Source organism: Contarinia nasturtii, unplaced genomic scaffold (assembly GCF_009176525.2).
Source record: "Contarinia nasturtii isolate CC-2019 unplaced genomic scaffold, AAFC_CNas_1.1 Cnas_scaffold_533, whole genome shotgun sequence".
Classification (NCBI taxonomy): Eukaryota; Metazoa; Arthropoda; class Insecta; order Diptera; family Cecidomyiidae; genus Contarinia; species Contarinia nasturtii.
The window spans coordinates 2,584,596-2,600,616 of NW_022197885.1; the positions used below are offsets into that span (position 1 = coordinate 2,584,596).

Sequence of the window (16,021 nt, forward strand, 5' to 3'; positions counted from 1 at the left end):
AACGTTGTTTTTATGGAGAAATCTAAATAAATAAATTATTATTATTAACTTTTTAAATTAAATAGTATTTTAAGTGTTTCGTTTATTTTGTCTCTTTTTTTATTTTTTGACCAAAATCTATGTAACATCTGTTGCATAAGTTTTTGGAATAAATTCAACCCTGCACATAGCACATAGAACGGTACCTCTGCTTTACTGTCAAACACAAACCATTCAATCATATTCATTCACGATGGCATACAAATTGGATTTACGAAAAAGTGTCTCAAATGGTTTTGGACAGCTAAGTTCAAAAAAAATTCTGCATGTGTCTATAGATGAACCAATCTGTTTTCGAATCATGTATCGTGTTTCATGGATTTAATATGAATGTAAAGGTTCTAGAAAAAGCAAAAAGTCCGGTTGTATTTCCAATCTGAGTGCTCAAAACTTTCAATACTGTCACCAAGTGCTAAAAATCGGGTTGGTCAAGCAAACATTCATTTTTGGTAATTCTTATGGTTACAGCACATCCAAATTTGAACTAAAACAATAGATTCAGACACGATCATTAGTAATCAGCACAATAAGTTACGAAAAAATTCCAAAGGGTGTCAAAAATTGGCTGTTTTCTTCACCTTATTGCATGCTGCACTGAAAAATTCATCATTTTGCATAGTGAAACATTCATCGCTATATCGAACCACAAATAAAGTGCAAGTGGTTTCTTTTGCATTGATAATGTTAGGGCACTACTATATAAGGCTAGAGACGTCGACAACCCGAACTACGAACGATAAAGGGGTGTTTGTATGGTAGGATCTTCTTTGAAAGGTGTTTTAGAGCCATTATTCGAAAATTTAATGCTGAAACGTTAGGTTAAACCTCCATTACTTGCTTTGCAAGCAGAAAAAACTACACTCACTTCTTAAAAAATAGCATTTCCATGAAAAAAGGACAATTTCTTAAACTTCACAAAAAGACACCAAATTAATTATTTCTTGTCTGTTTTTGGATGCATGTTATAGGCGAAGGTCCAAAATACTTGAAACGTGCAACAATTGGTTGGATGGATTGAGAGAAAGTTGAATGAAATGGACAAATCGGTCTGCCAAAGCATGATTTTGAAGGTTCGATACATACTTCGAAAAATCGAAGACAATGGTCCATTCAGTGTACTGTAAATGTGTTTTCGGATTGTCTATGAATAAAGCTAACTACCACTGAGAATTTTTTTTAATTTTTTTGTTGGGTGTTTAATGTTTATATGGCGATCGTTCGATTTATTCCAAATACTCTATAACCTAAAAATTAGATTGGCAATTGGATTGACATTGAATCTGGTGGAATCAAATCGGATCCAAAAATAAAAAAAGAGACAAAATAAACGGAAACACTTAAAATAGGGGAGGTTACACAGAAGGACATTTGAAGCGTGATTCGCACACGCATGTGTAGGAGAACACGGTAGCATTTTGTATGATTTTTTTCAGGTAAGTTAATAATTTCTATTCTAGTTTTATTTTATTTATGCTGATTTATTTTATATTTTTCCCTAGGACACCCTAAAGTACATAATTATATTGTATAGAAATGCCTCTTTACCGTACTTTTTTGATTGAAAATATCAATTTTAGAGAGATAGAATATATATATATTCTGTTAACAACAGTGAAAAAAAGTCCATTTATGCGTACGACATAGAACGTACTAATATCTTACCCCCCAAAACTTATAGAAACTTTGCTATAAAGATGTCAGAAATTCTATGCCATCACAATACCTTACCAAAAAAGTAACACTAAATTCTTTAAGAAAGTTTTTTATCAACAGTGGCAAAAAATATAAAAATAGTTGCCAAATTTAAATAGTTTTATACAAAAGATTATTTAAGGGAATATTTCATTTTTTTACCGTTGATATTGGTGTTCTTCTACCTTTATTCAATGGTATCACGCATATCCATTGATATGTAACTTTTAAATTTAATCGCTCAGGCGAATTCGAAACGCAAAAATTAAATTTCTCTTTACAATTTTTTTTATTGAGAACTGCATCCAATTATTTTGGAGTTTATTGAACACAGAAATGAATTATGTTTACACGATATTTTAATGAAACTAATATAATTTTACAGGGGGCAAGAAAATCAACATCAAGGATAGACCAATGGCATACGAGAATTAAAAGATCTTGGTTTTTAACGAGGGAATTTATTCCACTCTTTTCCAAGCACATAAATTTGCATTTGTTGTTTTATTTGGGCGTACAACCAACTGGTTGCAATATTCCAGCAATTGAAATAATTCGCAATGGAACTACTCCAAGTCCGTTCATAAGGCGAACGGCTACAAACAACCACAATGTGTTGTTACACTTTATTTTAATGAATCGACGGGGAGGATTTTACGTGGCCATTGCATATGCAGCTCGAAATTTGAATGTCGGTGAAGAGCTTGAAGTATTGTAGTCGGAAGCACGTATTACCGCTGTGAAAAATATATCGGCCATGCATGTGAAGACATACCGGAAATAAAAAATCTAATTTCCGAGGTGGATCCGCAGTCATTTGATAGTGTGCGCAATTTATGCAAGGAGTACAATAAAGTGATTGACGCGATCACTGGACCGGTAAGTCGAATGATTTTATTTTATTTATTTATTTGAATGTTCAAATGAACACAATTGGACAAACCCCAAAAAGTTTAATTGAGCTCTCATTTGGATCTTTTCTTATTTGTCAAAGCCGAAGAAGATTTTTCAAACAATTTCTCTTGATATTTATTCAAAATAGGGAATGTCTTCACGAACGAATCAGTTCGCATCTCGTGAACTTTCGCGTCGCGTGATCGCAATGGTATATGCTTTGGTCGTGGATGAGCCGGAAAAATTAAAACAATACCAGCTATTTTCGTCCGAAGTGGTGAATCGACCTTTGATACGATTTCTCAAATGATCGATAAACTCGAGATATTGACCAGCGATAGTTTTATTGATTTGGGATCGGGTGTTGGGCAAGTCGCCGGTTCACTCCAACTAAAATCATGTGTCGGCATTGAACGATCCGAATATCCATCAGGATATGCACGGAGGATCGAAACAAAGTTTCGTTCATGGATGCGCTGGTTTGGAAAAACTTACAGCAATTTCGAATTGGTCAACGGTGTCTTCCTGGCCGATGAATACAGAAGCAAAATCAATTCAGCCACGATTGTTTTTTCTAATAATTTTGCCTTTGGGCCAAAGCTCGAAAATGATTTGAGGAACGCTTTGTCGCCGAATTACCCGACCATTCTTCATTACTTTGTTCGCTGAACTTTCGTTTGACGTTTAGGTAATATTTATTAAAAATGAATGTTTACAGATATTTATTTATGTAGATAAACATGAATCTGCTTACTATTATTTTAGAAATCAAAATTACATCGGCGCAATAACGAAAATTGAATAATTATTTTCGGGAACAGTCAGTTGGACGAGCAAGGTTGTGCCGTTCTATTTGCACACAATCGATCGGAAGAAGAAGGTTCTGATCAAACGATACTCGATCGATTATTTGAAAAAAGTAAATTTATTAATAATTAAAATTATAATAATAATTATTTATAAAAAATATTTATTTATTTGGAAATTTTTATTTTTTTTTCTAGGTGTCCAGATTTCTCATAAAAAACGAGGTGAAACGTTCGCAGATTGGATATCGGAAGATATTGAAGAAATACAAAATAGATTTCCGAACATTCAATTGCTTGAGCGTAGCTATAAAACGGTAATATTTTTTAAGGATTTTTTTTTTTGTTTTGAACTATTAATTATTTAAATTTAAATATTAAATCCTTGTAGATCTCGGAAACAAAAAATGTCTAAAAAACGAACGTTAATCGCCAAAGAGATTAGCAAAATGAATATGCCGCCACAGACGAAGCTCCCGGCATATACCAACATTGAACCCATTTTTCGCAATTTCATTGTCGAAAATAGGTTGGGACGTAATAAAGAATCCTTCAACCAATTCATTGGTGAATTTGGCAAGGTAACCAATCGGAAAAAAATTTAGAGTTGGTGCAGTGCAATCTTGAGGTAATTTACAGTCGAAAAAAAAGCAAGAAAAAATTAAGGATTTACTATAGCGATTTTCAATCATTTTATTACAGAACCGATAAAAAGGACTTGACGCTGGAACAAACAAAAACAAAACCGAAACATCAATAAAATTTGGAAAAAAACTAAACGCTTACGATTCAAATCGCAAAATAATTTTGAAGAGATATAGTCTCAATAAAATGAATAACAGATAAGTATTTATTTAATTCCATCTCAATATTTGTTCATATTTATTTTTTCCATGAATCGCTTTAGACTCTGCCGTATTGTTTTGTAATATTTTTTCTCATCTTTATAATATTTTGTCACTACGAAACTTGTAAACTTTTAGTTTTGACAGCCCATGAACGCACTATTTACATTGACGTAAACAATACAAAATATTGGAGTTAAAATTATTAAATTGATATATTTTTGCTCCATATTTAAATTTATTTATTTTTCTATAGTAAAATGGCAAAAATATTTAAAAATATTACGTTATTTCACTGATCTATAATATTTTTGGTTTGAATTTCACAATGATCCAAATACGACTTTAACTGTCACATCTGTCAAATCCAAAGTATTTCACTTGAAACTTCGGTGCTTTATGTGTCGGCAATTGGACGATTTATTCCGGAATAATGTTACAGTGAAAAATGGAAAATAAATATTATTGATTTTCTTTATATTTTCAATATTTCTGTTCAAAAGTTAATTAAACTATCTACAATTCGCAGACATTATTTTTTTCTCAAAGTAGTTATGTTTTCATATTAAAAAATTCATTTTACCGGCTTGTCTCAAAATGACATAGTTTAACTTTTGACGTGAAAAAGTGATAGAAATGCCGATTTTTTTTCGAACGTAATTTTTGAAAGCAATTATTGATTTTTGATTAAAATTTGGATTATAATAAAGAGATTTGATATTGATCTTTCATAATTTAAGTTCAACTTTTAATTTCAATTCACCTCTCGGTATTCCGACATTTGGTCGTGTGTCGACATTTGGCAATGTACTGTATTCATAAAATGTGTGAATGAAATAAATGACACGACACAAATCGAATTTGGTTTCTATCTCGACACGAGATGAGAGTTTCATCAGCGAATGCAATGCGTTGCTGATCTTTATTCGTATCACAGAATAAATGAAATCGAAAATTGAAGCGCCAATAAAATGTAGGTGGTGCTGGCGCTGTGTTACTGTATCATCCAATTTACTGACAACCGAATCAATTAAAATACATGTTGTTTATTCAAAAGACACCATTAATTACAATTGTTTCATTTTAGGACACCGGCCTATTCACAAAGCAGACAGAAGCTGAAAATGAGGAAATTGTATGTCAATTGCCTCGGCTCGATTTTTCGCAGATGATACCGTACAAACCAAAATCAAATCCATATCCGTATTGGGTGGTGGAACCTTCCCACAACCACCGGCTTTGGCTTTACTTTGTTCTCAATTACCACCGCCGGTATGCTTTCGCGGTCCGTTTGTCGCAATTGATTCGCTTATTCAATCGTATCAAATTGCCAGAAAGTAAGATACATCGAAGCTTTCTGGAGCATTTAATTTTTTTTTCTTACAAAAATTCAACTTTGTTTTGTGGTTTGTTCACAGATTCACCCGTTCCGAATGCCAGCGATAATGGATGTGATGTAAAACTATTTGATCTGGCCAAATCGGTACACTGGATTGTCGAAGATAGTGCGTATTCGGGCGAAGATTTAAAATGAAAAATGCTGCCAGTCAATGATGATAGTGACGACGAGACAATCGCATCAAGACCACCACCAGCACAAGACATTTATCGATTGAGACAACAGAAACGTTTTAATAAGTCCTAATTTTCATATTTGTATTAGCCAAACAAAATTGCATACATTCGTTATAACAAAAAAAAAAACTTATTCAAACTTAATAAAGACTTCATAAAAAGAAAATTCCCCGAAAATCGGTGTTTACTATTTATGTTTTCAAATAATATTTGTTTTTAAATCGTTCGGTTCATTTGTTATCGGGAATTTACCGATTCAGTAGCAGCTGTCAACAGCAAACATTCCACCGTCAGAAATATTGGTTATGTTCAATATTCGCACACGACGCAGTATCGTTGTTATAGTTTTGAAAATGATTCGAGGTTTTGTGCATAATGTTCGGAATTTTTTAGGTTCCAAACATTTTTTACAGCCGCATCTAAACCAATGTATGATTAAGCGATTACAATCCACCGAATTGATCGAAAAAGCTAAGAAAGCTTCTGAAAAATCAGAAGATGAACAAATGGAAAAACTCAAAAGATATCGACTTGCGGAGGTTTATACGATTTTTCCCATAATTTTGTTTTTAGACGAAGAATAAGTGAATAAAAAGCAGTAACTATCGTGTGTTTCTAGGTACATCTTTGGCATGGATTGAATTATAGAAGCATAGATCCGGAATTTCTCACCGAAGACCAACTACAACACCTTTGTGGACTCGATGCGAAGCATCAAAGAAAGAGATATTGCAGATATTTATTAGTAAAAATGGAAGCAAAAGCCGAACAGAAAGCAAAAAAACAAGCGGCAAAGGATGCGAAGAGTGGATTACGTGAACAAGTTCAAGCCACACGTGCATCAAATCCTCATATAGTATATGGGGTTGGTCATAATTCGCAATTCCTTCGTATCAACAGCCAATCAATCAATAAATGGATCAATCGAAAGTAAGCAAAAGAAAACAAAATCCCATCATTACCGATAGATAATTTCTGTTTCATTTTTTCTTTGTGCAATTAGAATGTTCAGATCAAAGTTGTATGGCCAAAAGTTAGTCATTGATTTGTCATTCGAAAATCATATGACGGATCTTGAGCGAAGTAAATTGTCTTCCGGTTTGAAGCGAGTTTACGCCGAAAATCGAGCGCACAAAAAACCAATGGATTTGCATTTATGTGGTGTACCACCGGATAGCGTCGTCTTAAAATCACTTTGCGGACAAATTCCAACGTTATTGAGTAAAAAATCACCGACGGAAATCCATTCTGAATGCTTTACAGAACTGTTTCCCAAAGAACGACTGGTCATGTTGACGCCTGACAGTGACAATGTGCTGGAATATAATTTCGATGACATATACATAATCGGTGGAATTGTTGATTTTGGACGTAACGAACCTTTGACAATGGCAAAAGCAAAAAAAATGGGCATCAGAACAGCCCGATTGCCACTAGATAATATGCGATTGAAGGCAGGCGATTCACGAGAACTGCCAATGTCGTCAGTGGCGGCTTTTATACGCGAACATCAAGTTAATCGAAATTTAAAGGAAATCATTGAGAAATGTGTGTATTTATATTCGAAAAAAGGGAAATTAATTAAAGAAGTAGAGGAAAGGCGACGCACAAAACATGAGGCGACGCATAAAACACCAGAGGACTAAGTAATGACATTTAATGTATTTTTATGTAATGGAGTAAAGAATTTAAATGAAAATATCAGACCTCTGATAGTAACAATGTAATTAAAAGTTTAATTTCTTCGTGCGTAAGCTAATCATGATACATGATTTTCATTTCAAATTTACCACGAGATCAAATTTAACCTCACTTTTTCAAAAAATAAAATGCTCGTACTGTCAACACATATGTACATGTCAAAGCAGAGCCATCACTAGCAAAAACTTCATATCAGACAGTGCAGCCAAGCAGAGTAAAGAAAGACAAGAGAAGAAAAAAAACTAGGCAAATTACACAGCGATCGAACGACAGCGAAGAGAAAATTCACAATTTGGTTGTCTTTTTGTTGTTGTTGTTGTGTGGTGTGTTAGCTGAACATCTCGGATCTGGACAGATGGTTATAAATATCACGGGAGTGTAAATACCTGCCTGAAAATGATCTCAAACAATTATGTGATTTAGTTTGTGATTTAGTATGTGGAGATATCCACGATCAGGTGAGTGCTGCGATTGATATAGTGATAGTGTAAATCGAACACAGATGACATGGATAAGAATTTCATTTACAACTGCAATCCATACGATTCCGTCAATTATGAATGGGTTTCATGTTTCAATTGGAATGTTTCTTTTTAATTCTCTTTTTTTGTGTGCAATGCACTCAGATGTGGAATAGACAAAAAAACACTGAATAAGAGTGTCATGTACAGTGTGTGTACAAATTGACTTTACAGACAAAACATCATCAGCCACAGATAAATGTCATCCATTCGCATATGAATGATTGTATTAAATTTTTATTGTAAATCATGAAATTACAACAAAAGAAAAACACTAACTCAATTTACTCGAGTGCTTTGATGATGAATTTACATGCCGATAATTTAATTCGCATGACATCAAAATTTCTATATTGTGGGGTGTTTTGCACTGACATTTACTTTTGACTTGATATACATTCTCCACTTGAGTTATCACAGAAGCAATATCATGGTTAATTGATTGTGTTAGTGCTACTGTGTTTCGTGCTAAAATTGGATGCTAATCAACATTTTGCTTTCTATTCCATCCGTTTTTTTGAATCAATTTTCTTTTTAGTTTTACGATTTGGAAGAGACGTTTCGATGAGGCGGCCCAGTATCCGATACAAACTATATATTTATGAGTGATTTCGTTGATCATGGCTTCTTTAGTTTAGAAACAATGACTCGACGATGAAGGTATGATGCTGAAGGTATGACGCTTTTGCTCTTAAATAAATGCAATATAATAATAAATGAAAATTCTTCTACTTAATTAAATAGGCACGATACCCGGACAAAATAACACTTTTACGCGGAAATCATGCATCGAGACAAATAACCAAAGTGTATGGCTTCTATGATGAATGTTTAAGCAAATATGGCAACGCAAATGCATGGAAATATTGTTGTCGTGTGATTTATTGACCATTGCAGCCGTGAGTAAATCATTTTTTTGATTTGAATTTTATTTGAAATGAACTTTCATGGATTTTCTCTCTGTGTGTCTCTCTTTGGTTTCATATCACAGTTAATTGACGAGGATATACTGTGTGTGCACGGTGGCTTAAGTCCCGATATTCGAACATTAGGTAAAATTCGATTATGAAATATGCTTTAAATAAAAAATAGTAATAAAAATGATGGAATTTTAGATCAAATTCGGATGATTGATCGTAATCAAGAAATTCCGTACAAAGGTGCCTTTTGTGATTTGGTATGGTCAGATCCAGTCTGGATGCGGTCGATGCATGGGTCCATTTGTTTTATTATCTTCCGGTGAAAATATTTATCGAATTTGTTCCAGTCCTTTTGCGAATTAGTCTTGCTGAAACTGAAAAAAAAACGGGATTTTTTTTTTTTAATATGAGAAAATTTTGAGACATTGGTTAGCTCTTCTCTTGCTTTTCACTCTCACTTACATTCTTTGTTGTGAAAAAACGTGAGCGCGAGTAACATCGAAAATTCCAAATGTCGGATATTCGTCGTCCGATTCTCGGCTCCCAAATCTCGACATATTTCATGAATTTCCACTGCGAAACTTGAACAACTTTAAGTTTTGACAGCTCATGAACGCATTCTTTACATTGAGGTAAACACAAGGGGGTAGACATGATTCAAATGATTCGTTATAATTCATTTGTGATTTGAATGATTTAAATCTATTTGACAAGTGACTTTACAATACTAAAACAAAGCATAGAATTCTATATCAATATTTGTATTTTTTTTTTAAGCAGGCAAAAACCTTTTTTCAATTAAAAAAATCAAGTATATTTCGTTTATGAAACACATTTCGAAAATATTAAATCTCTTTGTATTTTTATTCTTTAACTTGATTTTTTTTTATATAACATGCATGCAAAGTGTCACACGAACTGTCAAGCGGTGATTTGAAATGATTCGAAAAAATTCAAAATGATTTGAAATATTTATAATTTACTCGCAATAATTTAAAGAGATTTATTTTTTTCGTATAGATTTGTTCTTTTGGATTGCGTGTCTACCCCCTAGGGTAAACAATACAAAATATCGAAGTTGAAATTATTAGATTGATATATTTTTGATGCATATTTAATTTTATTTATTTTTTCATAATAAAATGGCAAAAATATTTAAAAATATTACGTTATTTCACTGATCTATAATATTTTTGGTTTGAATTTCACAATGATCCAAATACGACTTTAACTGTCACATCTGTCAAATCCAAAGTATTTCACTTGAAACTTCGGTGCTTTATGTGTCGGCAATTGGACGATTTATTCCGGAATAATATTACAGTGAAAAATGGAAAATAAATATAATTGTTTTTCTTTATATTTTCAATATTTCTGTTCAATAACTAAATTAAACTATCTACAATTCGCAGACATTTTTTTTTTCCCAAATTAGTTATTTTTTTATATAAATGCATTTTACCGGCTTGTCTCAAAATGACATAGTTTAACTTTTGACGTGAAAAAGTGATAAAAATGCCGAATTTTTTTTGAACGTATTTTGTGAAAGTAATAATAGATTTTTGATTAAAATTTGGATTAAAATAAAGAGATTTGATATTGATTTTTCAATTTTTAATTTCAATTCGCCTCTCGGTATTCCGACATTTGGTCGTGTCTCGACATTTGGCAATCTACAGTATTTTAAAGATTCTGAATTTTTTTAAGAAAATCGATGTCTAAAGTACATTTTTTATGCGTTTAAAGACAAAAGTTCTTGATGTAAACGGGGAAGCACGACTCATAACCTCATGAAGATATAGACATGAAATTTATATTTACCTATAGCAAGGAGGTTTTCATCGATTCCATTTCCCCGCGACATTTTACTGACAAATCACGGGTATTTTTGTACACAATAGTTTTCATCTTGAGTTATTTTTCGCTATTGAAGTTGTCGTGGCGAATTTCAGCTCTGAGCTGACAGATCAAATAAAATTAGCTGCATTTACCGGTACTTACACTTTGCGAAAGGTACTCAAGAAAAAGTTTCCTATCAAAACCTAAAATTCAACAACAAAATAACAACACATAATGTTTATTTTTTTCATATTTTTATATTTTTGAATATATTTTATGTCAAATTTTCAAGTTGATAATTCATTTCCTATGTACACATTAAAAAAAAATATTAAATAGAAGTTGAGAGAAGAAAAAAAACTTTGCAAAATGTCTAAAAATGATTTTCCAATGTAGAAAACATTCAGTATTCATATTCATATTTACAGAGTATCTATTTCGACCTGTTCTCCTGATGAATTTCATAGTATAAATACTCACTTTTAAATATTAAATTGATTTTCAAAAAAAAAAGGAAAAATCGCGGTACAAAATATGAATTACTTATGTTTCTTAATTGCGTTTAACATTTGTTTTTTTTTTTTCATTTTCTTTTTTATTTGATTTGCTGTTCTACATATGTAATGTAAGTGAGGTCTGAATAGTACAGAAACAAAAAAGAAATGCGGTGCAACAAATTGATATTGTCGGTTGTGTTGATTATTGTGATTCAAGCATCAAACTGCATTTTAACTATTGGAAAATTGTATGGCCATTACTATAGCACAAATAATTGAATAAATAATTAACAAACAGTGCGATATAATGATTCGATCACGCGCACATGCGCTGCATTATACAAAACAACTTGAGTCTCTCTCTCTAAATTGAAACATAGTAATTATTCAATCGAAAATATTCATGATTTAAATGTTCTGACTTAGATGTCTTTGCCCATAAAAAAAGAGAACTGTATCTAGTATGTAGTAGTTCATAAATTGAGTTGTGGATTTAACTAGCTGAATATGTATATTTCTGCAATGAAATCCTAAGCTTGGATGAAATTAATATAAATAAAATATAATCACAATGATATATATATATTAAAAAAATGATTCAGGTTTTTATGCAATCGGTGTGAATATTGGCAATTAGATGGACTTATTTTTTTCTTTTCAAATTCACAAATGGAACGTACGAATTTCAATCGAGCATTGAGTCAATTCTAAATCCAATTTCGTTTTAAAAATCAGTTAAAATTGTTCGGAAATAGTATTTATCGGACATTACATAAAAAAATTCTTTAGCAAATAGTATTTACATTCGCTTACACCCTACGATCGTGGCATATTAGCAATTTTAAAAAAATAATAATGTAATAATAATTAAATTTAAAAAATAATAATAATGCGATAGTATTTAAATTAAAATTTATAAAAAAGAGGAGAAATATATTAGAGAATAAATTAACCTGACAATGACTTAAAATGTAAAACTTTTTTCAGTTTCTCTTTTTTTTTCTTTTTTTCTTGTGAGCAGTTATTTTTCCTTCTATGTAAATAACAATGCTTTCACTCTTTTATCGTCATCATCATACTGTGCATAGTGAAATAGTTAAACACACATGACTGTATGGTGTGAATGCCCTTCGTTCACAAAATTATTATTTTTTTTGTGGCTCTTTTGTCAGTTTTGACCAGAGAATGCAAACGATGAAAGAAGAAGAAAGAATCTATCGATTTTCGATTGATCTCTACACGATTTATCCACGCTTTTGCATTACTTTATCTTATTCAATTTTTCTATCCGCTAAATTTGGTTTGATCATAGAGATACTTGTATTCTTCGCTTAATTCATATGTTACTTTTTTTTCTTTAGAAAAATTTAAATGCGTGCCGCTGACTTTTAACACACCGAGAGATAATAACATTGTTTTTTTTTTTTTTTTTTGAATATTTTCACCACAAACATATTACGCCTGTACTCCATTTTATTGCAAAAAGTCAATAATACAAAATTTGAGCGCATTTCGTTCGTCTTTTTTCGTTAATATGTATTTTGTCTACTTGTTGTGTTAATTTGTATCTGATTTTTTGAATTTATTTGACTCGATTTGAGTGTGACAAAAAGTATTGTAAAATTTGACGAGTTAAAGGTTTTTTTCTACAATTTTTACATTGCTTCTAAATACAATTGGAAAAAAGTGTTAATTTCTTTTTCTCATAACATATACAGTATTTTCTATCCGTGCAGTCTGAATCAAAATGTTTTTTTTTTTTTTAATGAATACAATTTTTTTTCTTATAGTACTAATTTTAAAGGCGAGGTTGCATTCTCCCTCTTTCTCAATCTCTATGTCATTCAATATACTCAAATTCTCTTTCACTCATTCACTCTTCTATCCATCTCCTTCCATTTCTTTCGGTCTGTCCCATATACTCGAATAATCAATTACAATTTGTTATTGGTTGGTTATATCTAATTTTCTTTTTATCAAATTACACTAAATGCATTTTGCTTAAGTTTTCGTTCGTTTAAGTCTTCCTATTGAGTTAGAAATTCGATTTTACAAATGAAGAAAAAAAAATGTTTCGGTACAACATTTTATGGAAAATATGCATATCATCATGGAAAGCAATATTGTGGTAAAAAAACTAGAAATGTTTATTTTCTTTTAATTCGCAGTTTTGTTCTTTCTTATTTATAGTCGCCTTTAAATTATTATTCCCTCTAAAACTAAATTGTGTCCATTAAATTATCTGTTATTTTTCTGATTTTTTTTTTCTCTGAATGCATTGATTGTTGCATTGTTTTTTTTTTTTAGTTTTTTTTTGTTTAAATTTTAAGTTGGGTGATTTATCAATTTAAATTATTATATATTAATAGCACAGCACTACATATGAGATGGATTACAAAGGCCAAATGGTTTTCGCGGTGATGTTGAGGCGGGTGTATAACATAGCAGAGCATCGCTGGCCATACAATTTGATGTATTACCATTACTGCAATTGCTACCATTGCCAATGTACGATATCCTTTTGTGATCGCCATTCGTTCCGTTCATGTAGTCCTTTGTGTGTATTATTTGTGAGGCTCGATGCATTAACGATGGATCGGTGTTTAATTGTTTTTGTGATTTGGCCCGTTGTAATGGCGCACATTGTGTGCCAGCTGCAGCCGCGGTCGACGATGAAAAATAATCGGTTTCATTACAATTCGTACCATAGCAACTAGTATTCATCAAACATTCATCAACACTTGCCGAACTCGAAATATTGTTTACACTTTTATCCCATGTATTTTTTATAATTGTTGGATTGCTATTATCAAATGTAAGACCAGTGCTGGAGCTTCGTTTCGATGAATTTATTGAATTTGCATGATGAAGTGTGGCTGTTGCATTTCGTTCATTTTGTTTACGAGCTTCGGCATCCTCTTTTTCTTGATCACGCTTTCGCTTACGTTTCATACAATATACAACACATGCGGCAACAATGACCACCATTGGCATGGCAATTGATAAAATTGCGATAAGCGCCACTTGTCCTTTGCTGAGTCCATCATTTGGATGAAGTTGATGAGCTTGAGTCGTTGAGACATGTGATGCTTCATCTTCGCATTGTTGACCACGAAAACCACCTGGACAAACACATTGATAGCTATTCACCCGATTTACACAAGTTCCGCCATTTTTGCATGGCATAGATTTGCATTCATCAATGTCAATGCTGCAATCTTTACCGGTGAAACCTAGACGACATGTACATCGATAGTCGTTGTTAGTGCTTATGCATGAACCACCATTTGCGCATGGTTTTGTCAAACATAAATCGACTTTATTTTCACATCGTGTTCCAATAAATCCCGGCACGCATTTACATCGATATTGATTCACCATGTCAATGCATGTGCCACCATTCATGCACACATTTCCATCGCAATCGTCAATATTCACTTCACATGTTTCACCAATAAAACCCATCGGACAGTCGCATTTAAAACCATTTTCAATGTTTGTGCATTTTCCATTATTTTTGCATGGATTCGGTTTGCATTCGTTCATTTGAAGATCGCAAAATTTGCCACTGTAGCCAGCCGTACATGTGCAAATCATACCATTTGATGTGTCGCTACAACTGCCATGGATACATGGTTTATCGGCGCATGTTACAGTTTTCTCTTCACAATGTTTGCCTGACCATCCGTTTGGACATTCGCATCGGTAGTATTTACGAAATGGATCGTCTATACAGGTTCCATCATTCAAACATGGATTATCCACACAACTTTCCATTTGGATGTCACAATCTTCGCCCGTAAAACCGGGCGGACAATTACAGGTATATGATCCAGGACCAGTATTGAAGCAAGTGCCACCATTTTGGCAAGGTCGATGATTTGTGCAGTAGTTTAAATCTTGGTTGCACAGCAATCCACCCCAACCTTCTTTGCAACGGCATTCCCATGGATTTTGACAAGTTCCGTGAAGACAATTTGGATACGGTTCACATTGATCGCAATGGGCACCCTTCCAACCTGCTTTACATCTGAAATTACAAAAAAAGAAATCATACGGTCAGTTATTATTATTTTGAATGGATTTTTTTTAATGAGACACATTTATTATTGCAAAAGTTAATTAAATTAAACGACACACAATAAAATTAAAACTCATTAAAACAAACACACGAGACAAAGAAGAGAGAATGACCATTTGTTTTATTTGTGTGATATAATGGAGGAAACGATTTTTTTTGTTTACATTCAAAACAAATGAAAAATTGCTCGCGATGAGATGCATTCATGGTTTTAATTGCACATGGGAATGTTGACGAAGAGAAAACGCCACACGAAATAAGATGCCAAAACAAACAGACAAACAAAAGAGAAACGGTAACAACAACAATATTGTCGATGCAAGTGTTTTCCGCTTGAATGAAACAATAAATGAACAATTTTCAAATATTCAAAGCAAATATTTAATTATCGAACTGAAAATGAAGACATTCAAATTATGAAAATGTGCGAAACATAAACAACTCAGACAGAATTTTTTATGTTTTTGTTTACCGAACGCCAATATTGTTTGATTATCTCTCTCTATCTCTTTTTGAAAATTCAATCTCTATGTTCTGTCGCCGTCATTTATGTGTTTGTTTCATGAAATTGTGAAACGGTTTCCATATTTTAATAAGCTTTTAATTAACAC

The 16,021-nt window shown here is 32.4% G+C and overlaps 2 protein-coding genes and 2 pseudogenes across 2 annotated transcripts in view; 3 read left to right on the top strand and 1 right to left on the bottom strand.

The window, feature by feature from the left end:
* Positions 1–4,405: 4,405 nt before the first annotated feature.
* LOC116339743 lies at positions 4,406–6,018 on the top strand (annotated as a pseudogene).
* A 139-nt stretch (positions 6,019–6,157) lies between these two features.
* Positions 6,158–7,578, top strand: LOC116339672 (mitochondrial ribonuclease P protein 1 homolog). The gene is made up of 3 exons (XM_031765693.1): positions 6,158–6,390; positions 6,471–6,781; positions 6,855–7,578. Exons 1-3 carry the CDS (start codon positions 6,205–6,207, stop codon positions 7,495–7,497), a joined length of 1,140 nt encoding a protein of 379 aa, XP_031621553.1. The 5' UTR covers positions 6,158–6,204; the 3' UTR covers positions 7,498–7,578.
* Positions 7,579–7,697: 119 nt separating this feature from the next.
* On the top strand, positions 7,698–10,002 carry LOC116339673 (annotated as a pseudogene).
* A 1,252-nt stretch (positions 10,003–11,254) lies between these two features.
* Positions 11,255–16,021, bottom strand: part of LOC116339560 (neurogenic locus protein delta) — a 60,859-nt gene continuing 56,092 nt past the window's right edge. Inside the window, exon 6 of the mRNA XM_031765513.1 lies at positions 11,255–15,359. Coding sequence (XP_031621373.1) covers positions 13,706–15,359 — 1,654 coding nt within the window. The 3' untranslated portion in view covers positions 11,255–13,705. The remainder of the gene's footprint in view (positions 15,360–16,021) is intronic.

What these genes read in the sequence shown, in the direction of transcription:
- LOC116339672 (XM_031765693.1), top strand. Translation starts at nt 6,205, where the DNA reads ATGATTCGAGGTTTTGTGCATAATGTTCGGAATTTTTTAGGTTCCAAA. An exon ending in AAAGATATCGACTTGCGGAG is followed by an intron (nt 6,391 to 6,470) that starts GTTTATACGATT and finishes GTGTGTTTCTAG; the next exon opens with GTACATCTTTGGCATGGATT. An exon ending in AATAAATGGATCAATCGAAA is followed by an intron (nt 6,782 to 6,854) that starts GTAAGCAAAAGA and finishes TTGTGCAATTAG; the next exon opens with AATGTTCAGATCAAAGTTGT.